At 43.3% G+C, this 27,817-nt stretch overlaps 2 protein-coding genes across 6 annotated transcripts in view; both read right to left on the bottom strand.

The window, feature by feature from the left end:
* Positions 1-635: 635 nt before the first annotated feature.
* Positions 636-10,722, bottom strand: KCNJ8 (potassium inwardly rectifying channel subfamily J member 8). The gene is made up of 3 exons (XM_070946735.1): positions 10,569-10,722; positions 2,964-3,383; positions 636-1,912 (listed from the first exon to the last, which is right to left on the bottom strand). Exons 2-3 carry the CDS (start codon positions 3,323-3,325, stop codon positions 1,012-1,014), a joined length of 1,263 nt encoding a protein of 420 aa, XP_070802836.1. The 5' UTR covers positions 3,326-3,383; positions 10,569-10,722; the 3' UTR covers positions 636-1,011.
* An 11,478-nt stretch (positions 10,723-22,200) lies between these two features.
* ABCC9 (ATP binding cassette subfamily C member 9) overlaps positions 22,201-27,817 on the bottom strand; it is a 117,816-nt gene continuing 112,199 nt past the window's right edge. For 4 of the 5 annotated variants that reach the window (XM_070946592.1, XM_070946594.1, XM_070946593.1 and 1 more), the window contains 3 exons: positions 26,942-27,004; positions 25,150-25,328; positions 22,420-22,508 (listed from right to left, as the gene is read on the bottom strand). In XM_070946592.1, coding sequence (XP_070802693.1) covers positions 25,191-25,328; positions 26,942-27,004 — 201 coding nt within the window. In that variant the 3' untranslated portion in view covers positions 22,420-22,508; positions 25,150-25,190. Of the gene's footprint in view, positions 22,509-25,149; positions 25,329-26,941; positions 27,005-27,817 lie in introns of all 5 variants that reach the window. The other variant, XM_070946596.1, reaches the window with a different exon arrangement.

Here is a 27,817-nt window from a genome sequence, read left to right as displayed (position 1 = left end):
GTCACGTTATCCAATTGAGTGTCATTGTTTTGTTATGAGAAAGAGTCTCCGGTCTTAGCTAACACCTGCAGATGTGTCCTTGGCTCCAACAGCTCTCTTTCTTGAAGTCTGGAACCTGTATTCCATCTCACCCGTCCCTCCCCTCTAGTCCTTTGGCAAGTTGAGAAGTGATAATGGTTGTAACAGCAAAAGCGCACTTCGAGCTTGACACATTCATTCAGTGACCGTTCAAAGTTACAATGGCACTGAAAAAAAGTGACTTATGACCATCACAGCATCCCCACAATCACATGATCAAAATTCAGATGCTTGGCAACTGAGATGTATTTCTGATAGTTGCACTGTCCCGGGGTCACCATGTCTAACGTTCCTAGTTGGCATCCGACAAGCAAAGTCAATGGGGAAAACCAGATTCGCTTAATGACAGCATAATTCACTTAACAACTACAGTGATTCACTTACCAGCTGTGGCAAGAAAATTCATAAAATGGGGCAATATTTAATAATGTTCTTGCTTAAAAACAGAAAGTTTGGCCTCAGTTGTGGTTGTAAGTTGAGGACTAGCTGTAGCATCTCAACCTCAAATATGCAAACATTGGACCACGCATTGATAATGGACTCAATGACAACCTATCTCTGGTTTGATCTGGTGTCTGAATATAATAAATAACCCTTAATATCTATTAAATGTTTATATCAAATTAATACTAATATTATAACAAAGGTAAACCCCTGTTTTTGCAGGACTGCTGCATAAGACGTTTTTATTCCATCAAGCTGGCCTGACCTAAACTTTTCCTCTTTTAAATGGAATTTTAAATTTGGTTTTAATTTATTGGGGTTTTAAAATGTCTCAGCCAAATTTATTTAATAAGTTTTATCTCTATTTTAAATTTTGTATCTACATGTTTTATCTTATGGCTGTTCACCGCCCTGAGTCCTTCGGGAGTAGGGCAGTATACAAATTTAATAAAATGAAAAAATGAAATGAAATATGACTCCTTGGCTCTGTCATGTTTCCATGGTGTTCTGATTGCCTTCAGGTGTGATGAATTGGACTTTAGGCACAATGAAGGAAGAGTTATTCCTCCTGATTGAATTATTCCTCCGAATGGAGTTATTCCTCCGCATGGAGTTACGTTTCCTCAAAGAGTTTTGGTGGGACAGCTCACTTTTCTGGAGAGTCTGGATGAGAATGGAGGGCTTCTCATCCAACTCCTTGGCACTGCAGCGGGGTGCCGCGACTTTGCTGGTGTTGCCAAATTTGGAATAGTCGACAGCGTAAGTCCCTTCTTCTTCCGTGACGATGGGCACAAAGCGATGACCCCAGAGGATCTCTTCTGATATGTAGGATGTTCTGGCTTGGGTGGTGATTCCAGTGGTTTCCACCACACCTTCAAGTATGACAATGATTTCTAGGTCTTGGTTGGCCAAGTCATTGGCGGAGATGTCATAAAGAGGACTCCGCTTATCAATGACATGACAAATGATCAATGGAGCCACCAGGAAAATATTGTTGTTTTCAAGAGGATTGTCTACTGGAACATCGAGCTGGTGGATTGGGATGACTTCTCCTTCTGGAGTGGTGGTCTTCCTGACAACCTGGATTCGTACCGAGGCACTAATGATCATGCTTTTCCTCAGGTCCCCTACGCGGAACATGAAACACAGGTGGCCATTACGGACAGCGATGACCGCGTTCCGGCTGAAGATCAAAGTTTCTGCTCTCCGGTGGGCCTGGGCGGTTTTCATGAAGATGCAACCCAACATGACTGCATTGATGATCAAGCCCACAATGTTTTGGAGGATCAAAACACTGATGGCGATGGGACATTCCTCGGTCATCATCCTTCCACCGAAACCAATGGTCACCTGGACCTCAATAGAGAAGAGGAAAGCAGAGATGAAGGACCTGTAAGAAAGGCGGAAAAAAGTAGAATACAGTCATAAACTTAATAAATCAGTTATTTTCCACTTTGAAAGCATGCCTATAAGATTGGTCAAATCAAGTGAAAACACTTATCCTGCGCCGTATATATGGGTTCACACAACACATCAGATCAAACCAAGATTGGGCTAGTAATTTAGCCTTAACATATTATGCAAATAAACTACAGGTAGTCCTTGACCTCCAACCATTAGTTTGAAGTTACAGAAAAAAGTGATTTATGACTGTTTTTCACACTTATGACCAATGCAGCATCTCCATGGTCACATAATCAAAATTTGGATGCTTGGCTTCATATTTATGACAGTTGCAGTGTTCCAGGATCGTGTGATCCCTTTTGGCGACCTCCTGACAAGCAAAGTCAACAGAGTAGGCCACATTCACTTAACAACCATGTTCCTAACTTAACATCTTCTTAACAACTGTGGAAAGAAAAGTCGTAAAATAGGGCAAAAGTTCACTTAGGAACTGTCTTGCTTAGGAACAGAAATGTTGGCCTCAACTGTGGTCGTACATCGAGGACTACTTGTATTTATGAAGCCCTGGATTTGTTTGCATGTCTATGCCAGTGTTCCAAGTAATGCGTCTACCAAAAACAGAACTCTGAGGCAGGTAGGTTCCCCAAAGAACATGTTTATTGGATACATCATATTGGCACAGCTGGTGAAAACCAACTCTAAAAATTCCCGCGTTTTCCCGTAATTAAAAAAGCAAATTTCCCCCTCTTCCAGGTGTCACCAGTCACATTGTCCAATGAAAGTAGCTGGCCAGTTGCTAGGTTACTCCTAGGTCTCCTCCTTCAAACTGGCACTTGTTGAGATAACCTTGGTTCCCACAAGAAAAACTTTTTGTTTTGACTGTTAGCCAGTCTATCTACTTCCCCCCCTCCCTTCCCCCTCTCAGGGTTCATGGCAACTATGAGGCGGCCCAAGATGGCTTCTGCCAGGTTCGCTTCAGAGCTGACAGTCTGCAGCCATGGCATCCAACGTCTCGTCTTCAAGACGTGACTCCTTACCTGACGCAGGTGATGCATGGTCTCCATTTGTCTAAGTCTTCAGTGCTGCAAGGCTTGTCCATGTCTCCGTGGGCGAAAGCCACCAGCCACCACATCATGGCGAAGAACAACCAGCTGCAGAGGAAGGACATGGTGAAGATCACCAGAGTGTGGCGCCATTTCAGGTCCACCAAGGTGGTGAAGATGTCTTGCAGGAAGCGTCCTTGCTCACGGATGTTCTTGTGGGCCAGGTTGCAAGCGCCGTTTTTGGCAATGAAACGGGCTTTGCGCTGGCGGTCTCGAATGCGGGGCTTGCCCAAATTCTCAGCCGCAATGCGGGCAAGAACATATTCTTCTGGGATAATGCTTTTCCTGGCCAACATCTTCCTGCCACCATTGCCCAACAACTGGCACACAAAAGACTCCTCCTTTTCTCAAATCCTGCAACGAGGAAAAAAAATACATCTTCATCTTTTTCTTCCCTTTTTCTGCTGCAAACCAAGATTACAAAGCTAAGAAGTAGATTCCAAAGAAATCATAGTTAATTCCTGTTTGATAATAATTATAACCAGGGGTGGGCTTCAAAAATTTTAGCAAGGGGTTCTCTGCCCGGTTGCTGGGTGGGTGTCGCCATGGTGGGTATGGCCTACTTGGCCTCCTGCACCATGGCAGGGGGGTGTTTTTGCCCTCCCCAGGCTCTGGAGGCTTTCCTCCAGCCTCCGGAACGGTGAAAACGGCCTCCCCAGGCACTGGAGGCTGAAAGTGGGGCCGTTTCCGCCCTTCCCAAACTTCTGGTAAGCCCATTTTTTTGCCCTCCCTGAGCCTCCGCACATGCCCTGCACTTATCTGCATCCAAAACAGGCCGTGTGGGGACTCCTGGGAGGGGAGGGGCAGAGTGGTCGGGGCCAGCCAGGAGTGGGATTTGGGGGTTCTCCAAACTGCACAGAATTTTAGCTAGAGGTTCTCCCGAACCCGTAGCAGCCCATCCAATTATAACCTCTATGCCAGTACTTCTCCATCTTGGCAACTTTAAAATGTGTGGACTTCAACTCCTAGAATTCCCTAGCCAGCTAGGCTATGCTGGCTGGGGAATTCTGGAAATTGAAGTCCAAACAACTTAAAGTTCCCAAGGTCGAGAAACACTGATCTGTACATATATTTCCAGTTCTGGCCTGTTATTTTACTGTACTATTTTCTTAAATATAGAGGACTTCCCTTCGTTTTTAATGGACTCATCTTTCTTCGCAGGCGTTTTTATTCTGTGCTGTAAATTTCATTCATGGGAGTGTTATCGTTTAAAATGGATTTTAACAACATCATAAAATAGATATACTACTAAAACTCTTGTTCTTGAAACCTTTAACTGGGTGAAAAGGTACATTAGAAAGTCAAAATTTTTGAACCAAGATAACTCAAATAAGCTAACTTATTAGAATGCATCCAAATTTCAATTCATGACTCATGTGGGATTGAAATTTGGCAAATGTTACAAAACAGTTTATGACATAAACATGATATTTAATATGAGGCAGCAGTGTGCAGCAGCAGCCAAAAAAGCGAATGCAATCCTAAATTGCATTAACAGAGAGATTGACTCAAGATCATGTGAGGTACTAATACTATTTTATAAAGCCTTAGTAAGACCACACCTAGAATACTGCATCCAGTTTTGGTCGCCACGATGTAAAAAAGATGTTGAGACTCTAGAAAGAGTGCAGAGAAGAGCAACAAAGATGATTAGGGGACTGGAGGCTAAAATATACGATGAACGGTTGCAGGAACTGGGCATGGCTAGTCTAGTGAAGAGAAGGACCAGGGGTGACATAATAGCAGTGTTCCAATATTTGACGGGCTGCCACAGAGAGGAGAGGGACAATCTAAAACCTAAAACTTGAAGGTCAGGCAAGGAACAATGGATTGAAACTGATCAAGGAGGGATTCAACCTAGAAATAAGGAGAAATTTTCTGACAGTGAGAACAATTAACCAATGGAACAGAAGTTGCCTTCGGAAGTTGTGGGAGCTTCATCACTGGAGGCTTTCAAGAAGAGACTGGACAGCCAGTTGTCAGAAATGGTGTAGGGCAGTGGTGGAATTCAAATTTTTTTTTACTACTGGTTCTTGTAAAATCCCCATTCCCTCCCCACTCTGGAGCCAGCCAGAGGTGGCATTTGCCGGTTCTCCAAACTACTCAAAATTTCTGCTACCAGATCTCCACAACTTGTCAGAACCGGCTGGATTTCACCTCCGGTATAGGGTCTCCTGCTTAAGCAGGAGGTTGGACTAGATGATTTACAAGATCCCTTCCAACTCTGTTATTCTGTCTTCTTTTTTTTTTATTGAAAAAGTTTTTCAAGTACAAATTTTCCCATTTCCCCCCTCCCTTTCCCTCCCTAACCCTCCCTAGCCCTCCCCTCCTCCCATGACTTCCCCAAGGTGAAATCCAAATCCAAATCATATTGTATCATCATACTTTACCGCACATCTATTCTACCCCCTGTGTACTATACATTTCTACATGACATTGAACTATTCTACCCCCTGTATACTATACATTTCTACACAACATTCAACTAAAAGCTATCTGATACTTCCTAGTTTGGTATTTATTCTGCACATAATCTATCCATTTCTTCCACTCCCATGCATAAGTCTCTTGAGTCCTGTCTTTTAAGTATGCGGATATCTTCGCCATTTCTGCAAAACTGGCCACCTTCAAAGTCCATTCTTCAATAGTAGGCATAACATCCCTTTTCCAATATTGACCAATCAGTAACCTAGCTGCTGTCACCATATACAATATCAATTTTGTTTCACCCATTGAAAAGACCTTAACTATGCCCCAAAAAACCAATTGATTGTTATTCTGTTAATCTGTTATTCTGTCTTTTGTATGATCATAAAACACTTTAGGACCTAATACAAATTGTCGTAAAGCATTTCCTGAGCTGATGTTTGACTGTGCTTTATAGGAAGGGTCTCCAACCTTGGCAACTTTAAGACTTGTGGACTTCAACTCCCAGAATTCCTCAGCCAGCAAGTCCACAAGTCTTAAAGTTGCCAAGGTTGGAGACCCCTGCTTTATAGTTCCACAGGGGCTATTTTTATGACGGGTACATCTCTGAATGTCCCCCTGAATTTTTAAGAACTTTTCAGGAACAGTTAGTCTCCAACTTACAACAGTTCACTTAGTGACCATTCAAAGTTACAACCGCACTGGAAAAAGAGACTTGTGACCGTTCTTCACACTTTGGTCTGCCCCAGCTACAGATCCCACAACACACACAAACTCTATACAAAGCTTATTTTACTCAAATAACTTAGTCTTTATCATTCAAAGGCTGTTAATGAACTGTCTTAACAGCCTACCAGAATTCTAAGATAAGGTAATCACAGTCTTACTAGAGTTGGCAGAAAGCCCAGAAGCAATTTTGCAGACATGAAAGAGAGTGAACTAAAGTTGTTCCCTACAGCTTGCTGCAATCGGTGTTCCTCCTTAAATAGGCTAAGGGAATGGCCAATTAGCCCCAAGCCTTACTCTGGAGGAGTCTTCCTCCTGAGGAGCCACTCCAGCCTTTTGGCAGCTCTGCGCGCCTGTGCATCGAGAAGAGTCTCCTCCTCTTTGTCCTCTTCACTTAAGGAAGCTTCTGGAGGTTCTGAAGGCCCTGGCTAAATCCCCGCCTCTGGCACCACATCTTCTCCAGCCTCCTCACTGTCCGACTCAAGCACCAGCTGCACAGGCTGCTGACACAGCACCACACCAGCCTCCTCGCTGTTGGAATCAGCTACAATCCCCACAGGCCGCTGACGGGCCACAACACACTTATGACCATCGCAGCACCTCCATGGTTCGGTTGCTTGGCAACTGGTTCTTATTTATGATGGTTGCAGTGCCTTGGGATCATGAGATCCCCTTTTGCGACCTTTTGACAAGCAAAATCAACGGGGAAACCAGATTCACTTAGCAACCTTGACTGAAGAACTGTCAGAACTGAAGAAGCTTCTTAGGTGAGAAGTGAAACATCTTCAGGGAAAAACAAAGTCCAGCTGCCTTTTGAAAAAAACATCTTTGGGACAATGTATTGTTTTGGCTGCCATCTTGACTTTTTTGACTTTACCCTACAGGCATCCCTGGAAGATAAGAGTTTGGAGTTCAAGATGGATGTGGCCTGAAGGTATTCTGAATAAAGCAAAATGAATTAGGAATAAATCTTCCTCCTTGTCTCATTACTATTATTATTATATGATATTATATGGTTCATCACACAGTCATCCAGATGCTCAGGCTGGATTTGGCAGCTTGTCCACCTATCAGTCCTTCCCAAGGACCTAAGGTAGGCAGATGCTGATGTTGGATGGTGTTAGAGGTATTGTCGCAGGATCATATAATAATGATATCATTTTCATTATGGTAGGTGATCACATCGCAAGGTGTTCAGAGTGGTTTTGGCATTTTTGTCCACCTATCAAGTCCTTCCCAAGGACTTGGGATAGATAGATGTTGTTGTTTAATAATATTAAAGGTATCGTCACAGGATGTAAGCTGTTCCAGTAAAGCTGCCTGTTGCAATTGACTGATGGTAAATATGTCAATGCAGATGGTATTCAATATTCCATTCCATATTTTCTCTTCTCTTCTCTTCTCTTCTCTTCTCTTCTCTTCTCTTCTCTTCTCTTCTCTTCTCTTCTCTTCTCTTCTCCATTCCATCCCATCCCATCCCATCCCATCCCATCCCATCCCATCCCATCCCATCCCATCCCATCCCATCCCATCCCATCCCATCCCATCATTTTCTATTCTATTCTATTCTATTCTATTCTATTCTATTCTATTCTATTCTATTCTATTCTATTCTATTCTATTCTATTCTATTCCATCCCATCCCATCCCATCCCATCCCATCCCATCCCATCCCATCCCATCCCATCCCATTCTTTTCTATCCTATTCTATTTTCTATACTGTACTCTACTCTACTCTACCCTATCCTATCCTACCCTACCCTACTCTACTCTACTCTACTCTATTCCAAGATCATTTGGAAACAAGCCTATGAAAGACAAGAAGTCCTGCTTCACCTGAAAGCTTGCTTGCAACCTTTGAAAGGCATTCTTTCCAAATAAAAACACTTCCTCCACTGCTGATGTCTCACACCAAGTGGGTAATATACAGCATTATATATATATACACACACACACACACACAAAACATCCATGTCCCAACCATTGACACTTGAAATAAATGCAAGTATTAATAAAACATTTGATGTCTGTTGCACTAAGGAACTTTTTTTTTAAAAAAAGAAATCCCTCCACATTGGCAATATTACAAACGCTTGTTAGCAATTAAACAGGATTTAATTGGAGCTGGGGTTTAGCCTTAGAACCTGGAAAGGGTGAGGGAAAGTTTGCTTCAGGGATCGTCTTGAAACAGCAAAAGTGCTTTTTCCCAGCACGTCCCAAGTGCTTTGCTTTAATTCCTTAATTTATTACAGCAGCTCAAACCCAGATCTGAGATTAAGGAGAGATCCTTCTAGGACAGAGAGAGAGAGAGAGAGAGGAAGGGAGGGAGGGAGGGAGGGAGGGAGGGAAATAGAGAGAGGGAGAGAGGAAATGAGAGAGGGAGGGAGAGAGAGAGGGGGAGAGAGAGGGAGGGAGGGAGAGAGAGAGAGAAGGAGGGAGAGAGAGAAAGAAAGAGAGAGGGAGGGAGAGAGAGAGAGAGGGAGAGGGAGGGAGGGAGAGAGAGGGAGAGAGAGAGAGGTAGAGAGAGGGAGGGAGGGAGAGAGAGGGAGAGAGAGGGGGAGAGAGAGAGGGAGGGAGGGAGAGAGAGAGAAGGAGGGAGGAGAGAGAAAGAGAGAGGGAGGGAGAGAGAGAGAAGGAGGGAGAGAGAGAAAGAGAGAGGGAGGGAGAGAGAGGGAGGGAGGGAGAGAGAGGGAGAGAGAGAGGGGAGGGAGAGAGAGAGGAGGAAGAGAGAGAGGAGGGAGAGAGGGAGAGAGCGAGAGCGAGGAGAGCAAAAAGAATTTTGAGCCCCGCTGTAGCAACTTGACAAGGCTTGCAAAAACATGGCATTGAGTGTGGTGAGGGAGGGAAACATAGCTTTGGAAGGGACCTTTGAGGTCTTCTAGCCCAACCCCTCTGCTGAAGGGAAGAACTCTCTGGAAGAGCAACTATGGCGTGCAAAAGCTCTATTAACTTGCTGAAGCTGGGGCCGAAAGGGCTCCTTTCCCGTTTTGTTTTTCTCTTAACAAAATAACAGCAAAATAATTGGTTTTTTTCTTCGAAGGCGTTTCGCTTCTCATCTAAGAAGCTTCTTCAGCTCTGAGCTGAAGAAAAAAAACAAAAACCCAGAAAGTAACAGTAACAGAGTTGGAAGGGACTTTGGAGGGATTCATCTAGCCCAACCCCCTGCTCTCGCAGGAGACCTGTAGTAGGGATTTGAACCGCTAAAACTGCCGACCAGCTCAGTGTCTTAGCCACCGAGCCACCTAGTCAGTCCAGTTGCGTCTTGAAGAAGCACCTTTTGAGAACAACAGCATCAGGAGGTCTTCTAATCCAGCGCCTGCTCAGACAGGAAACCCTATACCAGTTCAGACAAACCACAACTTCTGAAGACAAGTCATCCCACTGATGAATTGTATCGGTCAGGAAGTTTCTCCTTAGTTCTAGGTTGCTTCTCTCCTTGATTAGTTTCCATCCGTTTGCTTCTTGTCCTGCCTTCAGGTGCTTTGGGAAAATAAGTTGACCTCCCACTCCTTCTCAGTAACAGCCCCTCTCAAATATTGGGCGCCTGCCATCCTGTCCTCTGTAATCCTTCTCTTCCTTAGAGGTAGACATACCAAGTTCTCACAAACCGGTCATCTTACAGCTTTGCCTCCAGATCTTTTACCCTCTTCTTTCTTTCTTTCTTTCTTTCTTTCTTTCTTTCTTTCTTTCTTTCTTTCTTTCTTTCTTTTTTTTAAAATTTGATTTATATGCCGCCCTTCTCTGAAGATTCAGGATGGCTTACAATGTGTTAAGCAATAGCCTTCATACTTTTGTATATTTATACAAAGTCAGTTTATTGCCCCCACAAACTGGGTCCTCATTTTACCTACCTTAGAAAGGATGGAAGGCTGAGTCAACCTTGAGCCTGGTGAGATTTGAACTTGCAGTAATTGCAGATGGTGTTAATCACATTGCTTTTAGTCTGCTGAGCCACCAGGCTCCTTCCTTCCTTCCTTCCTTCCTTCCTTCCTTCCTTCCTTCCTTCCTTCCTTCCTTCCTTCCTTCCTTCTTTTCTTTCTTTCTTTCCTTTCTTTCTTTCTTTCTTTCTTTCTTTCTTTCTTTCTTTCTTCTCTCTCTCTCTCTCTCTCTCTCTTTCTTTCTTTCTTTCTTTCTATTTAAATTTATATACCGCCCTTCTCCCGAAGAACTCAGGGAGGTGAACATCCAAAGGTAAAAAACACAGAATACAAAAATTTAAGAGCAATTTAAAAACCTATGAAACATTTTAATCCCAATAATTAAAATACCCCCTTTAAATTCGAATTAAAATTAAACTGCCAGAGAAGCTGTTTCTTCCTCTTCTTAGTTTGCTCTTGAGTGCTCTTTGCTGCACTCAAGCCAAAGAAGGGAAACGGGACTCTTACCAAGAGACGCTTGCAAAGCCTGCAGTCAGCTGGGCCAACTCTTGCGCGCTGCCATGGGCGCAGGGAGATCCTCAGATGCGCAAGGTGTGCGAGGCAGGATTGCAAGGCGAGGAAGAAGGAGACAAGTGGCTGGAGACGATCTCCTGGCTCCCAACCGGACTGGTTATTTCCGAGAGAGGGAAGACTGGTCCTTTGTCCAGAAGGATGGAGAAGACGCGCAAGGGACCCAAGAGGCTCCTGTCCCGCTTTGAGACCCCTGGCTGGGCGCAGAACGAGTCCTAGGGTTGCTGCTTTGGCCGAGCGAGATCGCGCCTCCTCTTGCGAAGGGAACTTTTCTTCTGCATTTTCTGAGATTGGGGATGGGACGGAGGAGAGGAAGGGGGGAGAAGGCGGAGGGAGACTGGCTGGGGTCCAACATTCAACTGACGCAACGAAAAGGCGAGGAATTGGGGAGGGGGGTGAGCTCCAGAAGGAGAAAGAGATCCAGAAAGCAGTGGAGGAGAGTTCATCCCTAGGAAACTCCAGGGAAGAATTGGCTCTTGGGCTTTAAAAAAAGCCAGTTGGTAGAATTAGTGGCTGGTCCCTCTAAGAAATGGAGAAGGTGGTTCTGAATAGTTTGGGGTGGGGTTTCTTTCTTTCTTTCTTTCTTTCTTTCTTTCTTTCTTTCTTTCTTTCTTTCTTTCTTTCTTTTTTATTATTCAAACTTCTATACTGACCTTCTCCTTTCGGACTGACTCCTTTCGGGCTCAGGGCGATGAACAGCCAAAATGTTTGGGGAGGGCCTTTCCCAGCTCAAGTTTTGCCCAAAGCAGCGGTTAATCCAGCTGTGTTCTCCACAGGGGGTGCTGGGTTTATCTTGGTGACCTTAGCTGGGTCCGAAGGTTGAAGCTTTCAAATTATTTTAAGCTAAAACCGGAAAGATTTTTGCTGGGGATTTTACCCGAAAGTTACAATAAAGAGAATACTTCTTTGATGATCCATGTTCTAAGGGCAGCTAGAATTGTATTTTGCACAACATTGGAAAAGTGAAGAGATTCCTTAGGGATGAGAAGGTGATCAGGAAAATATTAGAATGTGCAGAAATGAATAGATTAACACTAGCAATTAAGGAGAAAGAGCAAACTGAATATTATATGATATGGGAAGTAGTCTATCAATGGTTAGAGAGTAAAGGGAAACTGGAAATAAAAGGAGAAGGTTAAAGAAGAAAAGAAAATATGTTAAGATAGAGGCATAAATAAGAGGAAAATTGCTAGTATGATGATGATGTGGATAATTATGCGTAATATGATTACTGTATTTTTATTAGAAGACATCTTAAGAGGAAAAATGAATAGGCTTATAATGTTTAACTGTTTAATATACTATAATTTTAAGATTAGAGAAGTAATATTAATGTGAATGATGTAAAAATTGAAGGTTGTTGCACAGAGAACCTAGACAACACACTATTTAAGGAAAAATGAAATGTTTATATTTTGAAAAATAAAAAACTTTTTGGAAAAAAAAATTATCTGATTTTAGAGTGCAGGGATGGAATAGAGATCTTTAGCGTTATCGGAAACCCAGCTTGTTCAATTACTTTTTAATTTTTTTTAAAAAAAGGAACATTAGGTTTAAAATTTTGGTTTATAGTTCACTTTATTTTCTGAAACTGAAAAAACTGCCAAACAACTTCAGGGTATTGTGTGAATTGCAGTCCATTTTTTCCCCTAGTGTTATGGTAGCCAACATGGTTACCTTATACTTTAGTGTCTGGAGTGGAATTGGGTTTACTGAACCGACTATGATTGAGTTAACTTACATTTGTTGTTGTTAGTTGCGAAGTCATGTCCGACCCATCGCTACCCCATGGACAACGTTCCTCCAGGCCTTCCTGTCCTCTACCATCCTCTGGAGTCCATTTAAGGTCATGTCTACTGCTTCAGTGACTCCATCCAGCCACCTCGTTCTCTGTCGTCCTCTTTTCTTTTGCCCTCAATCTTTCCCAGCATTAGGCTCTTCTCCAGTGAGTCCTTCCTTCTCATTAGGTGGCCAAAGTATTTGAGGTTCATCTTCAGGATCTGACCTTCTAAAGAGCAGTCAGGGTTGATCTCCTCTAGGATTGACCGGTTTGATCCCCTTGCAGTCCAAGGGACTCGCAGGAGTCTTCTCCAGCACCAGAGTTCAAACACCTCAATTCTTTGGCGCTCAGCCTTCCTTATGGTCCAACTTTCACAGCCATACATTGCAACTGGGAAAACCATAGCTTTGACTATACGCACTTTTGTTGGCAGGGTGATGTCTCTGCTTTTTAATATACTGTCTAACTTTGCCATAGCTTTCCTCCCCAGGAGCAAGCGTCTTTTAATTTCTTGGCTGCAGTCCCCATCTGTGGTGATCTTGGAGCCCAGGAAAATAAAATCTGTCACTACCTCCATTTCTTCCCCATCTATTTGCCAGGAATTGAGAGGGAAAGATGCCATGAACTTAGTTTTCTTAAGGTTGAGTTTTAAGCCAACTTTAACTTACATTACCAACCCTCAAAGCAGATGAAATCCCTCAACCCCTCAAAGGGTTGAAATCTGTAACAGAAGCCCTCTCTAACTTCCAGAAGTGCCTGACTTACTCAAAGTAACTCACGTGACAAATCAAGCAACAATATGAATCACTTTCAACTTATTATAGTTGGAAAGTTAGCAAAATATTTTTGTGTACCCTTGATCTAAAGTTTTTTTTGTGCTCCCTTTCTTTCTGCTGAACACATCCTGAAAAAGATGCGTCAGAGACAGGAGAAGTATACGTGCCAGACATCACTGGAAAATAAAACAAAGCTAATCAGTACTTAGCGAAAGTTTGATATTTTCCCACTGCCTGGAATGGATGAAGAGTTTTAATTCTGGCATCCTGCATCTTCTGTTTAATGGAAATTTACATCCCTGCAAATCTAATTCCTCTATTCCTCATGCTATCTATCTATCTATCTATCTATCTATCTATCTATCTATCTATCTATCTATCATCTGTCTATCTGTCTGTCTGTCTGTTTATCTATCTATTATCTATCTATCTATCTATCTATCATATGCAAAATAAAATCTTATGTGTTTTATTTTAAATTCCAATGTTTACTCTTCCTGGTAGACATTCTAATAGTTTTGGGGATGGGGCAGAGGGATAGATGATGATAAATGGATAGATAGCTAGATGATAGCTAGCTAGATAGAGATAGAGATAAATGATACAGATAGATGATAGAAAGATAGATATAGATAGATACGAGAGAGAGAGAGAGAGAGGGAAATGATATAGATAGATGATACAAAGATAGAATGATAGATATAGATAGATGATAGAAAGATAGATAGATGTGCCCGGAAGCGAAAGGATATTGGAGTAAGATCAGGAGATGGTTACAAGAAATAATTGGGGAAGATATTGAATTAACACCGGAAATATTTCTCCTGGGAATAGTAAACAAGCCATATGGAAAGGAAAGGATTCATTTAATGATACACATAATTACAGCCGCCAGATTGGCTTATGCACAATATTGGAAAGAGAAAACCCAGCCACCAGAAGAACTTACAATTAGGAAAATACTGGAGTGCGCAGAGATGACTAAACTAACTCATGAAATAAATGATGATGAGAATTCAGAATACTATACTGTGTGGGGAAGGTGGTATGAATGGATGAATGATAAAATGAAAGGAAAAGAAAAAAGATGTGTTAAATAAAAGTAAAAAGTAATTTAAAATGTCACCGGAAATATATTTTGTATATAGTTAAAATCACTGCACATCTGATATTAATGGAAATGTCAATATATTTATGTCTTTTTAAACTCAATAAAGTTTTCTAAAAAAAAAGAAAAGAAAGATAGATAGATAGATGATAGATAGATAGATAGATAGATAGAAAGATAGATAGAAAGATAGATATGAGAGACAGATGTATATAGATAGATGAGGGAGAGGGAAATGATATAGATAGATAGATGATACAAAGATAGAATGATAGCTATAGATAGATGATAGAAAATAGATAGATAGATAGATGAGAGAGGGAGACAGAAGGAATCTAGATAGAATATTTGCATTGACCCAACACTTGTGAAGAAATCTGCCAAGCAGTCATCAGTCTGGCCAGTGGTCAGAGTAAAATCATAGAATTATGGAATTGGAAGGAATCTCAAGGATCATCTAATCCAGTTCTCTGAAGTGTTCAAGAAAACCAGTTAAGGCATCCATGAGAAATAGTGGTCCAGCCTTTTCTTAAAACTTTCCAGAGATGGAAAACTCCCAGCCTCCATAAGTAAACTACACCACTGTTATATAGGTCTTACTGTCCGGATTTTTTTCCCTTACGTTTAAATAAAATCTAGATTATTATTTATTGTTCAGTGGCTAAGTCATGTCTGACTCTTCGTGACTCCATGGACCACAGCACACCAGGCCATCCCGTCCTCCACTGTCTCCCGGAATTTGCCCAAATTCACATTCATTGCATCGATGACACTATCTTACCATCTCGTTCTCTGCTGTCCTCCTTCTCCTTTTGCCTTCCATCTTTCCCAACACCAGGGTCTTTTCCAGTGAGTCCTCTCTTCTCATTAGGTAGCCAAAGTATTGGAGCTTCAGCTTCAGTCTCTGTCCTTGTCAAACACCTCTCATGCTTCTGTCCCCTCTTAACGACTTGGAACGGTTTACCTTGAGTTTGTATCTATTGTGTGCTCATGTATTGTTGTGGTTGAAGCTGAAGTAGTCATTGACAGGAAGGACATTGTGGCAGATAATTTTATGTGCTATGCTTAGGTCAGACTGAAGTTGGCGTAGTTCTAAGTTGTCTAAGGCCAAAATTTGAAGTCTGGTGGCATAAGGTATTTTATTGCGGTTAGAGGAATGGAGGACTCTTCTCGTAAAATATCTCTGGACTCTCTCGATTCAATATGCAGTGCGGGTTCCAGACAGATGAGCTGTACTCAAGAATTGGTCTAGCAAATATTTTGTATGCTCTAGTTAGTAGTACAACATTACCAAAGAAGAAGCTACGCAAGATTAGGTTAACAACTCTTAAAGCCTTTTTGGCAATGTTGTTACAGAGGGCTCAGGCACTTAGATCTTTAGAAATGAGTACTCCAAGGTCCTTGACAGAGTGAGGTCATCTACAAGGTCATGTCCATCTAATTTGTATTTTATATTTTGATTTTTTTTGCCAATGTGCAAGACAGAGCATTTGTTGGCTGATATTTGAAGTTGCCACTTGTTAGACCAATCTGACACAGTCAAGGTCTTTTTGAAGTGTAGTTGCATTGTTGGTGGTGTTGAATAGTTTATAAGAGCTGAGGTGGCGCAGTGGTTAGAGTGCAGTACTGCAGCTACTTCAGCTGACTGCTAGTTCAGCAGATCAGCGGATCAAATCTCACCGGCTCAAGGTTGACTCAGCCTTCCATCCTTCCGAGGTGGGTACAATGAGGACCCAGATTGTTAGGGGGCAATATGCTATTTAGTATACTGTCTTTGGTGTAAGCCGCCCAGAGTCCTCGGAGAGTGGGCGGCATAGAAATATGACTAATAAAAATAAATAAAATAAACATCATCAGCAAAGAGAACACAGTTGCTTTTAGTATGATTAAAACCTAATTAAAAATTAAAGCTTCCCAAGACTCTTTTATTTAAACGGGGAAGGTGGCCTGCCACAAAGCCAAAAAAATGCAAGTTTTGCTCATCACTTCCAATAAGTCTTCTTGATCGTCCCAAAGGTCCCATTAGTGTCCTTAGAAAATAAAGATGACAAATGCTACACTCCAGTGTGGTGTTTCAGAGGGCATCTCCTGTTTCCAGTGAAGCAGAAGAGCAACTCGTTGACGTGAAGTACAGTGCTAAAAAGAGCCACATCATTTGCCCTCCTTCTGGGAAAATGGTGTTTAGCAATTGTCTGCACTCATTAAAGGGAAAGGTTCCCCTCGCACATGCGTGCTAGTCGTTCCCGACTCTAGGGGGCAGTGCTCCTCTCCATTTCAAAGCCGAAGAGCCAGCGCTATCCGAAGACGTCTCTGTGGTCATGTGGCCAGCATGACTCAATGCCAAAGGGGCACGAATGCTCTTACCTTCCCATCAAAGGCGGGTCCCTATTTTTTTACTTGCATTTTTTATGTGAAGCACACACTCAGTGAACCGGTAGGATCCCACCCCTGAAGAACATGTATTCTATTGGCTGTTGTCAGTGGTGGGATTCAGCCAGTTTGCACCTATTCGGGAGGACCGGTTGTTAATTTTCTAAGCAGTTCGGAGAATCGGTTGTTTCAAAGAAATCTCCTTTTGTTTTTTCCACTTTACAGGGCTAATCCTGTAAGGAAGGCAGGAAAGAAATATTCTGGTGGTGTTTCTAGCCTAATCTTTATTGTCCTGCTTACAGAAACTGCCTCTGGTTAACCCTTATTACATTGTAACAGCTAAGGCGAAGCACCCATCGACGTGAGTGACATTGAGTTAGCCACGCCCACACGGTCACATAACCACTGAGCCACGCCTACCCAGCTGGTCATTAGGGCAGAGAACTGGTTGTTAAATTATTTGAATCCCACCACTGGCTGTTGTCAGACTCCCATGGGGCCATGTCGGGGTTATGTAGGGGTCATAGCTGGCTCTATAGGCAAAGTATAAATCCTAGGTGTTTGTCTGGGCTCCTAGGTTTGGTTGAAGTTTTTGAAAGTGATGCAATGAAGAGGTTTGTTTTCTGAAAGGCTGTTGGGTAATTCCTATTGTGGCTTAATGGCTTTTCCCTGTGTTGGCTCTTGAGGGCTAATCCTATCCCTCTGCCTTTGTTCAGACTTTGCTGCAGGGAATTTCAAAATATCCTGTCTTGAATGGGTTTCCGCCTGCAGTATTTGCTTTGCCTATGAATAGAGCTATCTATCTCTTTATCTCTTAAGTGCTGTGGGCTATTAAGAAAAGGTGGGGGCTGCTTTCTCCCACCAAGAGCATCTTCTGCCTTTTTAAATATTTTCCTAAAGTGGCTAAGACGCTGAGCTTGTCGATCGAAAGGTCGGCAGTTCAGCAGTTCGAATCCCTAGTGCCACGTCATGGGGTGAGCTTCCGTTACTTGTCTCAGCTTCTGCCAACCTAGCTGTTCGAAAGCACATTTAAAAAAAACGCAAGTAGAAAAATAGGGACCGTCTTTGATGGGAAGATAACAGCGTTCCGTGCGCCTTTGGCATTTAGTCATGCCGGCCACATGACCACGGAGATGTCGGATAGCACTGGCTCTTCTGCTTTGAAACAGAGATGAGCACCGCCCCCTAGAGTCGGGAACGACTAGCACGCATGATGCGAGGGGAACCTTTACCTTAAAAATATTTCATTCTTCTAGGAGAGGAATGCTAACGTTCTACAGTACCAACCAAGCCTTCTGTCTTGCCAGTTGCATAAGATCTAATTTTGATTTCCTCCCCATCCCCCAGTGCTTAGGGGGTGGAGAGGGAGTGAGAAGGAGAGCTGTCTTTCCCCTTTGGATCTCAACCAAGCCTCGCTTGGCCCAGGCTGTGCTTACCAGCTATAGTTGGAAAGATAAACATGTACCCTGGTTAGAGCAGCCAAGAATTTGCTTTGAAACATTGCTCCTTTGATCTACCTTGAGCTCAGATTAAGCTCTGTTGACGTTTACCGTTTGTCAGAGCGAAGGCCTCCTTTCCTGCCACAACCAGCGCTAAGTTGAATGGATTGCGCGGAAGAGAACCAGGGTGGAAAAAAAAAAGCACTACATTTTAAGCAGACGAACTCCTCCAGCCGGTTGGAAAAAGTTTGTCGGAATTCACTGTTGTGGGCTTTAGGGATGAGCTGGGCAAGCCGGATTGGTTCAGCTTGGAGCTCAAGCCCTGTTTTCAACTTAAGATGGGAAGCGGGTGTTTCCCCAAAGGAACTGCAAAAAAAATGTTGCTGCTTTCGCTTCATCCCAAAGGAGCAGCTTTTTTTTTTTTTTTTAAACATATAAAATGTTGACTTTCCAGTTGCGGTTTTGAGATTATATCACAGCCTTTTGGAAACCACAAAGCGGGACGGTTCTTTGCCAGTGGGGAAATTCAATTTTTTTTTACTACCGGTTCTGTGGGCGTGGCTTGGTGGGCATGGTGTGGCTTGGTGGGTGTGGCTTGGCGTGACAGGGGAAGGATACTGCAAAATCCCCATTCCCTCCCCACTCTGGGGCCAGCCAGAGGTGGCATTTGCCGGTTCTCCGAACTACTCAAAATTTCCGCTACCGGTTCGCCAGAACCTGTCAGAACCTGCTGGATTTCACCCCTGTTCTTTGCCCCACTGCCTCTTCAAGTGAATCTAGCAGGGGTCTGGGACTTAGAAGCAAACTCCCACCTTTTCCAACCTGCTTTTCAGATGCCTTATCTGGCATATGTTGTGGCTCCGTTACCGGAGCCTGTGTCATCGTCAGGAGAGGACTCCGAGAGTGAAGGGGAAGAGTTGGCAAGGCCTCCCTCTCCAGGACCCTCCTCTCTGGCAATGCCTTCGGTGTCCGCCGAAGGGCAAGAGATAGGGCCAGGGCCAAGCACGTCCACACAGCCACAGATGGACAGTGATGAGGGTAATGAGTCTTGGCTGGACCTACGCCAGCATCGCAGAGATAAGCATGCACAACAGAAGAAAGGGCATGCCCGAGATTAGGCTGAGTCACTGGACCACACCCCACAAGATATAAAAGGGAGCATGGTGGCCAGTCAAACCTTGTGACGAACAAAGCTGAAAACTTCCACGCCATTCTGCATTTCCGGACTTTTGCTTTAAGACTTTGCTGGAGTATCTCTGGACTTGATTTAATTCCGTAATTATTGAGCTGCTTTCCTTTGATGTATCAGAAGTGGGGAGAAGTTATCTCTCCTCTTCGTAAATAATAAACTCTTGGCAGGCAGCCACTAGGTGACTAGGTTGTTGCCAAGTTCCGTTATCATAAGGAAAAGGATATTGCCGGCTGGTTTGGTCTTTAACTCCTGAACGTCTGTTGGTGTGTGTGCGTGTGGGACGGGGACAGAACAGCATAGGGCTTGGAATGAAGGTACTCTATTGTAGAAGGCTACAAGTGGGCAGTGAACTAAAGGACTGTGTGTCTAAGGTTCTCCAGACGTTGTTGAAGTCGGTTGTGGTTGCCACACCATACAAAAAGGATGCTGAGACCTTGGAAAATGTGCAGGAAAGAGCAATAAAGATGATAAGAGATCTGGAGGCTAAGCTGTACAATGAACACTTAAGGGAACTAGATAGGACTAGTTCCGTGATGGCGAACTTATGGCACGCGTGCCAGAGGTGGCACACAGCACCCTCTCTGATGGCACGTGAGCCGTCGCCCAAGTTCAGCTCAGCTGTTGCATGCGCGCATGCCTCCCGCCGGTCAGCTGGTCTGCTGTGCATACGCAGGGGGTGGGGCAAGTGTGGGGAGCCGTGCGTGCATGAAGCGTGTGTGGTGGGCCACGTGTGCATCTGTGGTGGGTTGCCCCCGGTTCATACCGGTTCTATAGAAACGGTAGTAAAACCGGTGGGATGCTTCGCCCACCGTCCCAATGTCATCAAAACACTTCTGCACTTGCGCAGAAGAGTGAGCACATGCACGAATGAAGCGAGTGCGCTCGTGCGCATGGCCCCACTGCAAACTGGTAGTAAAGGTAAGTAGAACTCACCCCTGGTGTGCCTGCACAGGGGCAAGGCGCATGCGCAGGGGCAAGGTGCATGCACGGGGGCCAAACACGCATTGCATTTTAGGGGTTCGGGCACATGCACTCGCATGTGCATTCGCATTTGGGCACTCAGTCTAGAAAAGGTTAGCCATCACAGGTCTAGTTTAATATGGTGTAGAAAGTTGTCACCCATCCCTCTCCTAGAAGAATGAAATATTTTAGGAAATATTAAAAAGGCAGAATATTATATTTCCCTCAAGGAAGAAATATGCTCTTGAAGACAGAAAGCAGTCCCCATCTTCCTTAATAGCCCTCAGCAGATGTCAGCACTTAAGAGATAGATAGCTCTATTCATAGGCAAAAATTCCCTGCAGCTAGGTCTGAACAAAGGTAGGATTAGCCCTCAGCCACAATAGGAATTGCCCAATGCCCCTTCATTGCACTAGCAGTCCAAACTTCAACCAAACCTAGCTCAGACAAACATGACCCCTACATGGCCCCACAGGAGTCTGACAACAGCCAACAGAATACATGTTCTTGCACAGGAACAGGAAGCTCAAATGCAAAGCTTAAAGAAGGTATTAAAAACCCCTAACTCTCAACTCCATGTGGTCAGCTGCCCAGAACCCATGTGGTTCTGCTTCATTATTAAATGGACCCTCTTTCCAATCAGCCTCCAGCCTCCATTTTGTCTCCAGTGCCTTTCTCTCCCAGCTTGGACTTGGAAACTGGTTTTTTCTTCCAACAAAGGAGAAGGATTGATAGAAACATACTAGATGTCTTCTGGTACTTAAGAAGCAGTCATAGGGAGAAGGGGATTGACTTATTCTCCAAAGGGGTTGACTTATTCTTGTCCTGAGGGCAGGACAAGAGGTAACAGGTGGCAGCTTATCAAAGAGAGATCAACCTAGAACTAAGGAGAAATTTCCTGACCGTGAGAACAATTAATCAGTGGTACAACTTGCTTCTGAAAGTTGTGGGATGCTCCATCATTGCAGGTCTTCAAGAAGAGATTAGACAACCCTCTGTCCGGGATGCAATCAAGTCTCCTGTCTTGGAAAGGGAGTTGGACTAGAAGATCTCCAAGGTCCCTTTCAGGCCTGTGATTTTAAGTCCAGTTGCCTACTGCTATCTCTTAGACCACTCTACCTAGTTATCTTGGGTAACTCAGCAAAAGTGTAATTCAGCCAAAAAATAGTTTACCCCGTGCCACGAAAATGGGGATCTATTAATTTTGAATAAAGCTGCAGTCTTATCACCTTTACTCATTAAAGTCCCAGGACTTCAGCATAGGGAAGTCTCTAACTACACCAGTGGTGGAATTCAAATTTTTGTACTACCATGTTTCCCCGAAAATAAAACCCTGTCTTACATTTTTTTGAACCCTGAAATAAGCACTTGGCCTTATTGCCATGTGCTCAAAAGCCCGATTGGGCTTATTATCAGGGGATTTCTTATTTTGGAGGAAAGCGGGTACCGGTTCTGTGGGTGTGGCTTGGTGGGCGTGGCTTGGTGGGCATGGCAGGGGAAGGATACTGTAAAATCCCCATTCCCTCCCCATTCCAGAGGGAAGGATACTGCAAAATCTCCATTCCCTCCCCAATCCTGGGGCCAGCCAGAGGAGGTATTTGCCGGTTCTCCAAACTACTCAAAATTTCCACTACCGGTTCTCCAGAACCTGTCAGAACCTTCTGAACTACACCCATGTCACCATTCCCAGTTAGAATGACCAACAATCAGGTTTTCCTGGATGGACTCAATTCCTTTATTTTTTTTTCTCTTCCAGGAAAAAAAAGAAGTATTCAGACATTTTTCTCCTTTGTCTAGGAATTCTGTTACTGATAAGTTCTTTGGTTTGCCACTTTGGAGACCCTTTTTAAGGAGTCTTTTCTTGAGATTTGAAATACTCAGCATGTTCCTAATGAGATCTGTTCAAGAAACGTACAAAAGGGTTCCTGTCTTTGGTGAAGAATTTATTGCTTTGAGACTTACATCATGCATTGGAGTTTTACAAAAATTACAGATACACTGATAATACATTATATATAAAGGGGAGAGGGAGGCGCGAGTCCCTTCTCTCTCTCTCTCTCTGATTTTTTTTTTTAAAAATCAACATTGGAAAAAAAGCCAATAATGTGGCTTTTTCAGTTATCAGCCCGAACAAAAGAGGCGAAGATGCTGTCTTCTTGGGCCAGCAGATTCTCAGGTGTGTCATTTTCCAAAATGACCCCTCGTTTCATCACAATGACCACGTCTGCGGTCAGGATAGTATGGACTCGATGCTGCAGTTTTTTTAAAAAAAGGTGTTATTTGGTTTTTCATGGTTTGAGGTAGGCAAGTCAGGAAAGAGACATTACCAAGATCAATGGAAGTCTGCTTTATTCTTTTTTGTTTATTTACTTAATTTTTATTCCGTCTTCATTATTTGATAAGTAACTCAAGGCACCAAACTTTCCTAATATTCCTTCTTTCCTCTTCTTCTTCTTTTTTAAAAATAATTTTTATTGAGTATTTTACATTTTAAAACCAAACACACAATAGCAAAAGAAGTCAAGAGACAAACCAAAAACAAAAACACATATACTTACATCAAACATTAAAATACAATACTAACAAGAGATATATACAATTTAACAACTTTCTGCATCGACTTTTGTCTTTACTCTTAGCTTTTATCCTTCTGCTCCTTCTCTTTATTTTTAAATATTCATAATTAACTATTTTGTTAGCAGGATCATTATTTACATTTATATCCAGTATGATAATATCAAATTTCACTTTATATTCTTATTTCACTTTATAGTCTTATTTCTTAATTTGATTTCTGTTTTCTAACCATGTATAAAACCTATTCCACACTTTGTAATAATCCGAGTCTTCTCTTTCTTTGATCTCTATCGTTAATTTGCCCATTTCCACATGTGGTGGATGTGCCCTAAGGTGAGGAAATTTTGGTATAAAATTAAAGGGTGGTTGGAAGAGATTACATTCCAAAAGATAGATTTTAAACCGGAGATGTGCCTCCTAGGAATGACTGATAGAAAAATGGAAAAAAGTCTCTATTATATTATATTGTATATTCTAACGGCGGCCAGAATTACTCTAGGGCAGATGTGGAAGTCGACCAATACACCATCGGAAGAAACAATAATAATAATAAAAAATCCTCGAATCCTTCTTTCTTCTATTTTCTCCACAATAACCCTGTGAGGTGAATTGGGCTGAGAGTGACTGGCCCAAAGCCACCCATACCTGGCTCTCACGCCTAAGGCAGAGCTTAAACTTCACCATTGCCTTCAGATGTTGTGGGTGCTTCATCATTGGAGGTTTTTAAGAAGACACTGGGCAGTCACTTGTCTGAAATGGTACAGGGTCTCCTGCTCGAGAAAGGGGTTAGGCTAGAAGAGCACAAAGGTCTCTTCCAGCTCTATTCTGATTGATTGATTGATTGATTGATTGATTGATTGATCTGGTGATTAGCCCAAAGTCACCTAGCTGGCTTTTGTGCCTAAAATGGGACTAGAATTCACTGTCTCCTTGTAACTGGTCCACCTGGCCAGCGTTCATGTCTAAAGTGACACTAGAACTCACAGTCTCTTGATTTTCTCTTGGTTACTAGGCCAGCACCTTAACCACTATTCCAAACTGGCTATTGAAATAAACTTGAAAGCCTAAATTTCTCTTAATCCCATCAACATAAAAAGAATTAAGGCTGATTTGCAGAGAAACCTCCTTTTCTGATCTCAAATGTCTGGGTGATTGGAAAAAAAATTACCGTATTTTTCGGAGTATAAACCTTAGTTTTAAACCTTAGTTTTTGGGGAGGAAAATAAGAAAAAAGCTGATTGGTGGGTGGATCGCCCTCCCGGAATACCCCCAATCAGCTGTTCCCAAGAGGTGAATTTTAGCAACAGGTTCATTGGTTGTGAGCTCTGTGCCTTGCTTTTTTTTCTGCCTCTGAAATTTCTGAAACTCCATTTCAGAAAAAAAAATTTTTTTCTGCCTCTGAAAGCCTCCAAAAAAGCTTCAGAGCTTCAGAAAAAAAAGGCTTTTTTTTTTCTGAAGCTCTGTTTGGAGGCTTTTTTTCTGAAGCTTCTTTCAGAGGCTTTTATTCTGAAGGACTATCTGTACTCTGTTCAATCTCCTTTCTTTGGTATTGATATGTAGATTAACCTCTTCCCATCTGTTGGGTATTGTGTCATTCTCCAGATTTGTTAGCATAGTTTGGTTAGAACCTTTACTGATTCTTCTTTTTGTTGCTTGCCATATTATTTTAGATAAAAGCCTTTCTGAGGCTTTTTTTTTCTGAAGCTCTGTTTGGAGGCTTTTTTTCTGAAGCTTCTTTCAGAGGCATCTTTCAGCCTTTGAAATTCCATTTGGGAGGCTGGGCGGGGCTAAATTTGGAGTATAAGACGCACCCAGATTTTCACCCTCATTTTTTGGGGAAAAAGATGCATCTTATACTCCGAAAAATACAGTCTATGGCATTTTGCCTGGGGCAGCCAGGTCTGGGAGCTAACCAGGTTTGAGCCTGGCTAGAATCAGAGATCAACGGGACATAGGGTAGATTTGGATTTTTTTTCAAAAAATCCCCAGAATTTATGCACAGAAGAACCCTTTGCCATATTTCTGCCCAGAAGCATCACAAGAAAGGTTCTATGACATCACCAGAAGTTGAGCTAGACTTGAAGGAGAGTTTAATTTATTTATTTTTAATTCCTTGTTTCCCTTGAATTGTTCAAGGTTGTTGGGGAAGAGTCAATCAAGAACACAGGCCTGCAGTTTGGTGTGGTGAAATAAACCTTCCCTTTTCAATCGGTGACCTTGGCAAAGTTAGGAAAAAACCCAGAAAAGTGAAACCAAGAATAACCTCCTGGAATTTAGGCAGAGACAAGGAGCCGAAAGAACAGAAAACAGCAATACCAGAAAGCCCGAAATCTTGCAGGAATCCTGAGCTGGAGCAACTATTTGTTGGTCTTCACCAAAGTGGTGAAGAGGCCATCCTCCTTGAGGAGCAGATTGGCAGCCGAATCATACTCAACAACCGCCCCATCCGAAAGGACTAAGACAAGGTGGGCATCCAGGATGCTGGAGACCCGGTGCTGAAAAGAAAAGCAAGGAAAAGCAAAGGCAAAGAGAGGAAATCACAGAAAGGGAACCCATTCCAAAAATAGGACACAGAAAGAATGGTCCGATGGACAATATAGAAAGCAAACATGCAAGTATAGAAACCAGTGGCCAGAACTATGGTGGTGTTGAGCCAGTTGACCAGTGGTCTACCTCAGATTCTCCCCCTCCCCATTTCTCATTTACATATTCTCTTTATCCAGCTAGCTACCCCGTTTTTTCCACCGGGGAAGCAGCCTCAGTAGTGAGATTGTTTGGCTGGACCTCTAGTTTGCCTAGTTTTAGACCAGTGGTGGAATTCAAAAAATTTAACAACTTGTTCTCTGCCCTAAGGACCGGCTGGGTGGGCGTGGCCATGGTAGGCGTGGCCAGGGGTGTGTGACAAGCAGCACTTTGCCTCTTGCACCCCCCCTAGGAGCAAAAATGTGCTGCAGGGTGGGGGGGACACGAGCTCCCCATTTTGGGCCTAGTAGGCCTTCCTGCAGCCTCCTGGAAGCAAAAACGGGCCGGGGAGGGCTGTGCCGCACCCCCCCGTGCCCCATTTTGGGCCTAGTAGGCCTCCCTGCAGCCTCCTGGGAGCAAAAATGGGCCGGGGGCGTGCCACACACCTCCGCGCCCCATTTTGGGTCTAGTAGGCCTCCCTGCATTTACCTGGGAGCCAAACCGGGCATGTGGGGACTCCTGGAAGGGGCAGGGAGGGGATAGGTAGAGCCAGACAGCAATTTAACAATCGGTTCGCCCAAACCGGCCTGAACCAGCTGTTTTAGATCCCTGATAGTGAACCTGCTGTAGCAGGACCAACTAACTGACTTTCCTTGGGCTCAGAAGCAGCATCAGGCCTCATTAACCCTTGGAAGGAGGAGCACAGAAAATTCTTGGACTGTAGGCTAGAGAATTAAGAGAACATTCTGCAAGAAAGCTCTTTCTCTCCTTCCTTCCTTCCTTCCTTCCTTCCTTCCTCCCTCCCTCCCTCCCTCCCTCCCCCTCCTCTCCTCTTCCTTCCCCTCCCCTCCTCTCCATCCCACTCCCCTCTCCCTCTCCCCTCCTCTCCTCTCCTCTCCATCCCACTCCTTTTTTTTCTTTGGCATTCAATAAAACAAGATCAAACCAATCTGAGAAAACACTTTCATGTTTCTATATTGATCTTTATGCTAGACTAATTTGTGCAAATGGAAACTCTATTTAACTCTACAGACTTCACTGGTATGTAGAAGTATTATGAAAATAAAAGTAAAGTACAGTAGAAGAATGGTTTCCAAGTGACCAAACAGACAAGGCCCTGTGAGCTAGCCTAAGCTGAGAAATTAAAATTCATCAGGTAATGTACAAGCCACTTCCATAACTCTGCCAGGATGATATTTTTGTGTATGCTAACATCTACATAGCTACTAAGATTAGAGTCCATCTCATTGGATTCTTCATTTTAAAATATGGAGCTTGTATAATGATGTCCAAACAAAGACATAATTAGGTACCGACAGGAGTGTACAAATATTTCTGCATTTTACATGTCCTTAATTTCTTCTAGAGAAGAAGTTCATCATCTGATGAAGTAGGAAAAGAAGCCCATTAGGAAATGTCTACTTACAGCAATCGTCACGACTGTGCGATCCGCAAAGGCAGTCATTACAACTTTTTGCAAAATGTTTTCCTGCAAAAAATAAAAGCAGGAGTCACCAAAAGATATCTCTGGGATCCCTGGAAAACTCACGTTATCAGGAGGAGGAGTCTTCTAGCTTTGACTAGGCCAAGTCACTATATTTGGAGGTCTGCATGATTTAGATTTACCCAGCTGTCAAGGAGATGCTCACTCAAGCCACTCATCCTGTTGTCTATGGAGATTCTCAGTCCTCCATGTCATGGTTGTCTCAAAGGTGCTTTTCCAAAAGGCAACTGGGCTTCGTTTTTCCTTGAAGATGTTTCGCTTCTGAACTGAAGAAGCTTCTTGGATGAGAAGCGAAACATTTTCAAGGGAAAAAAACCAAGAAAGTTCAGTTGTCTTTTGGAAAAAGCACCTTTGGGACACTCATCCTATTGGATCACAAAGAATGTCTACAGCAGGGATATTGTTCTGTCCCCTCCCACGAGTGGCCTTGCAGAAGCTCAAATAGCCCGGCAGTAACAAACGCAGGCTAGAGAGATTGAAGCTGGCCCTTTAATAAACAGTTCTCTTTCAAAAGTATATCAGTTCAGTAGTTACCGGCAATGTTCCAAAGGTCTTGGCAGACGGCCAGCAGGCTAATGCAGGAATGCAGACTCCTTTTCAAAACTCAAAACTAGCAGTTCTAAACTCCACTACATCCGAAACGCCAACAAATTGTTCACCACGCCTTTCCGGCCCAGCCACACCCCTTTTATACTTTGTAGGGTGTGGCCCTACGTCTCCTGGCCACACCTCTTGGGACGTGGCAATAGCTGTTCTCTACAACGTCTCCTACGTCTCTCTCTTGCATCCAATAGGGGC

Source organism: Pituophis catenifer, unplaced genomic scaffold (assembly GCF_029215685.1).
Source record: "Pituophis catenifer annectens isolate HBS135680 unplaced genomic scaffold, rPitCat1.0.hap2 SCAF_7, whole genome shotgun sequence".
In the NCBI taxonomy this organism is placed as follows: domain Eukaryota; kingdom Metazoa; phylum Chordata; class Lepidosauria; order Squamata; family Colubridae; genus Pituophis; species Pituophis catenifer.
This window is presented reverse-complemented; position numbering and strand designations above follow the sequence as displayed.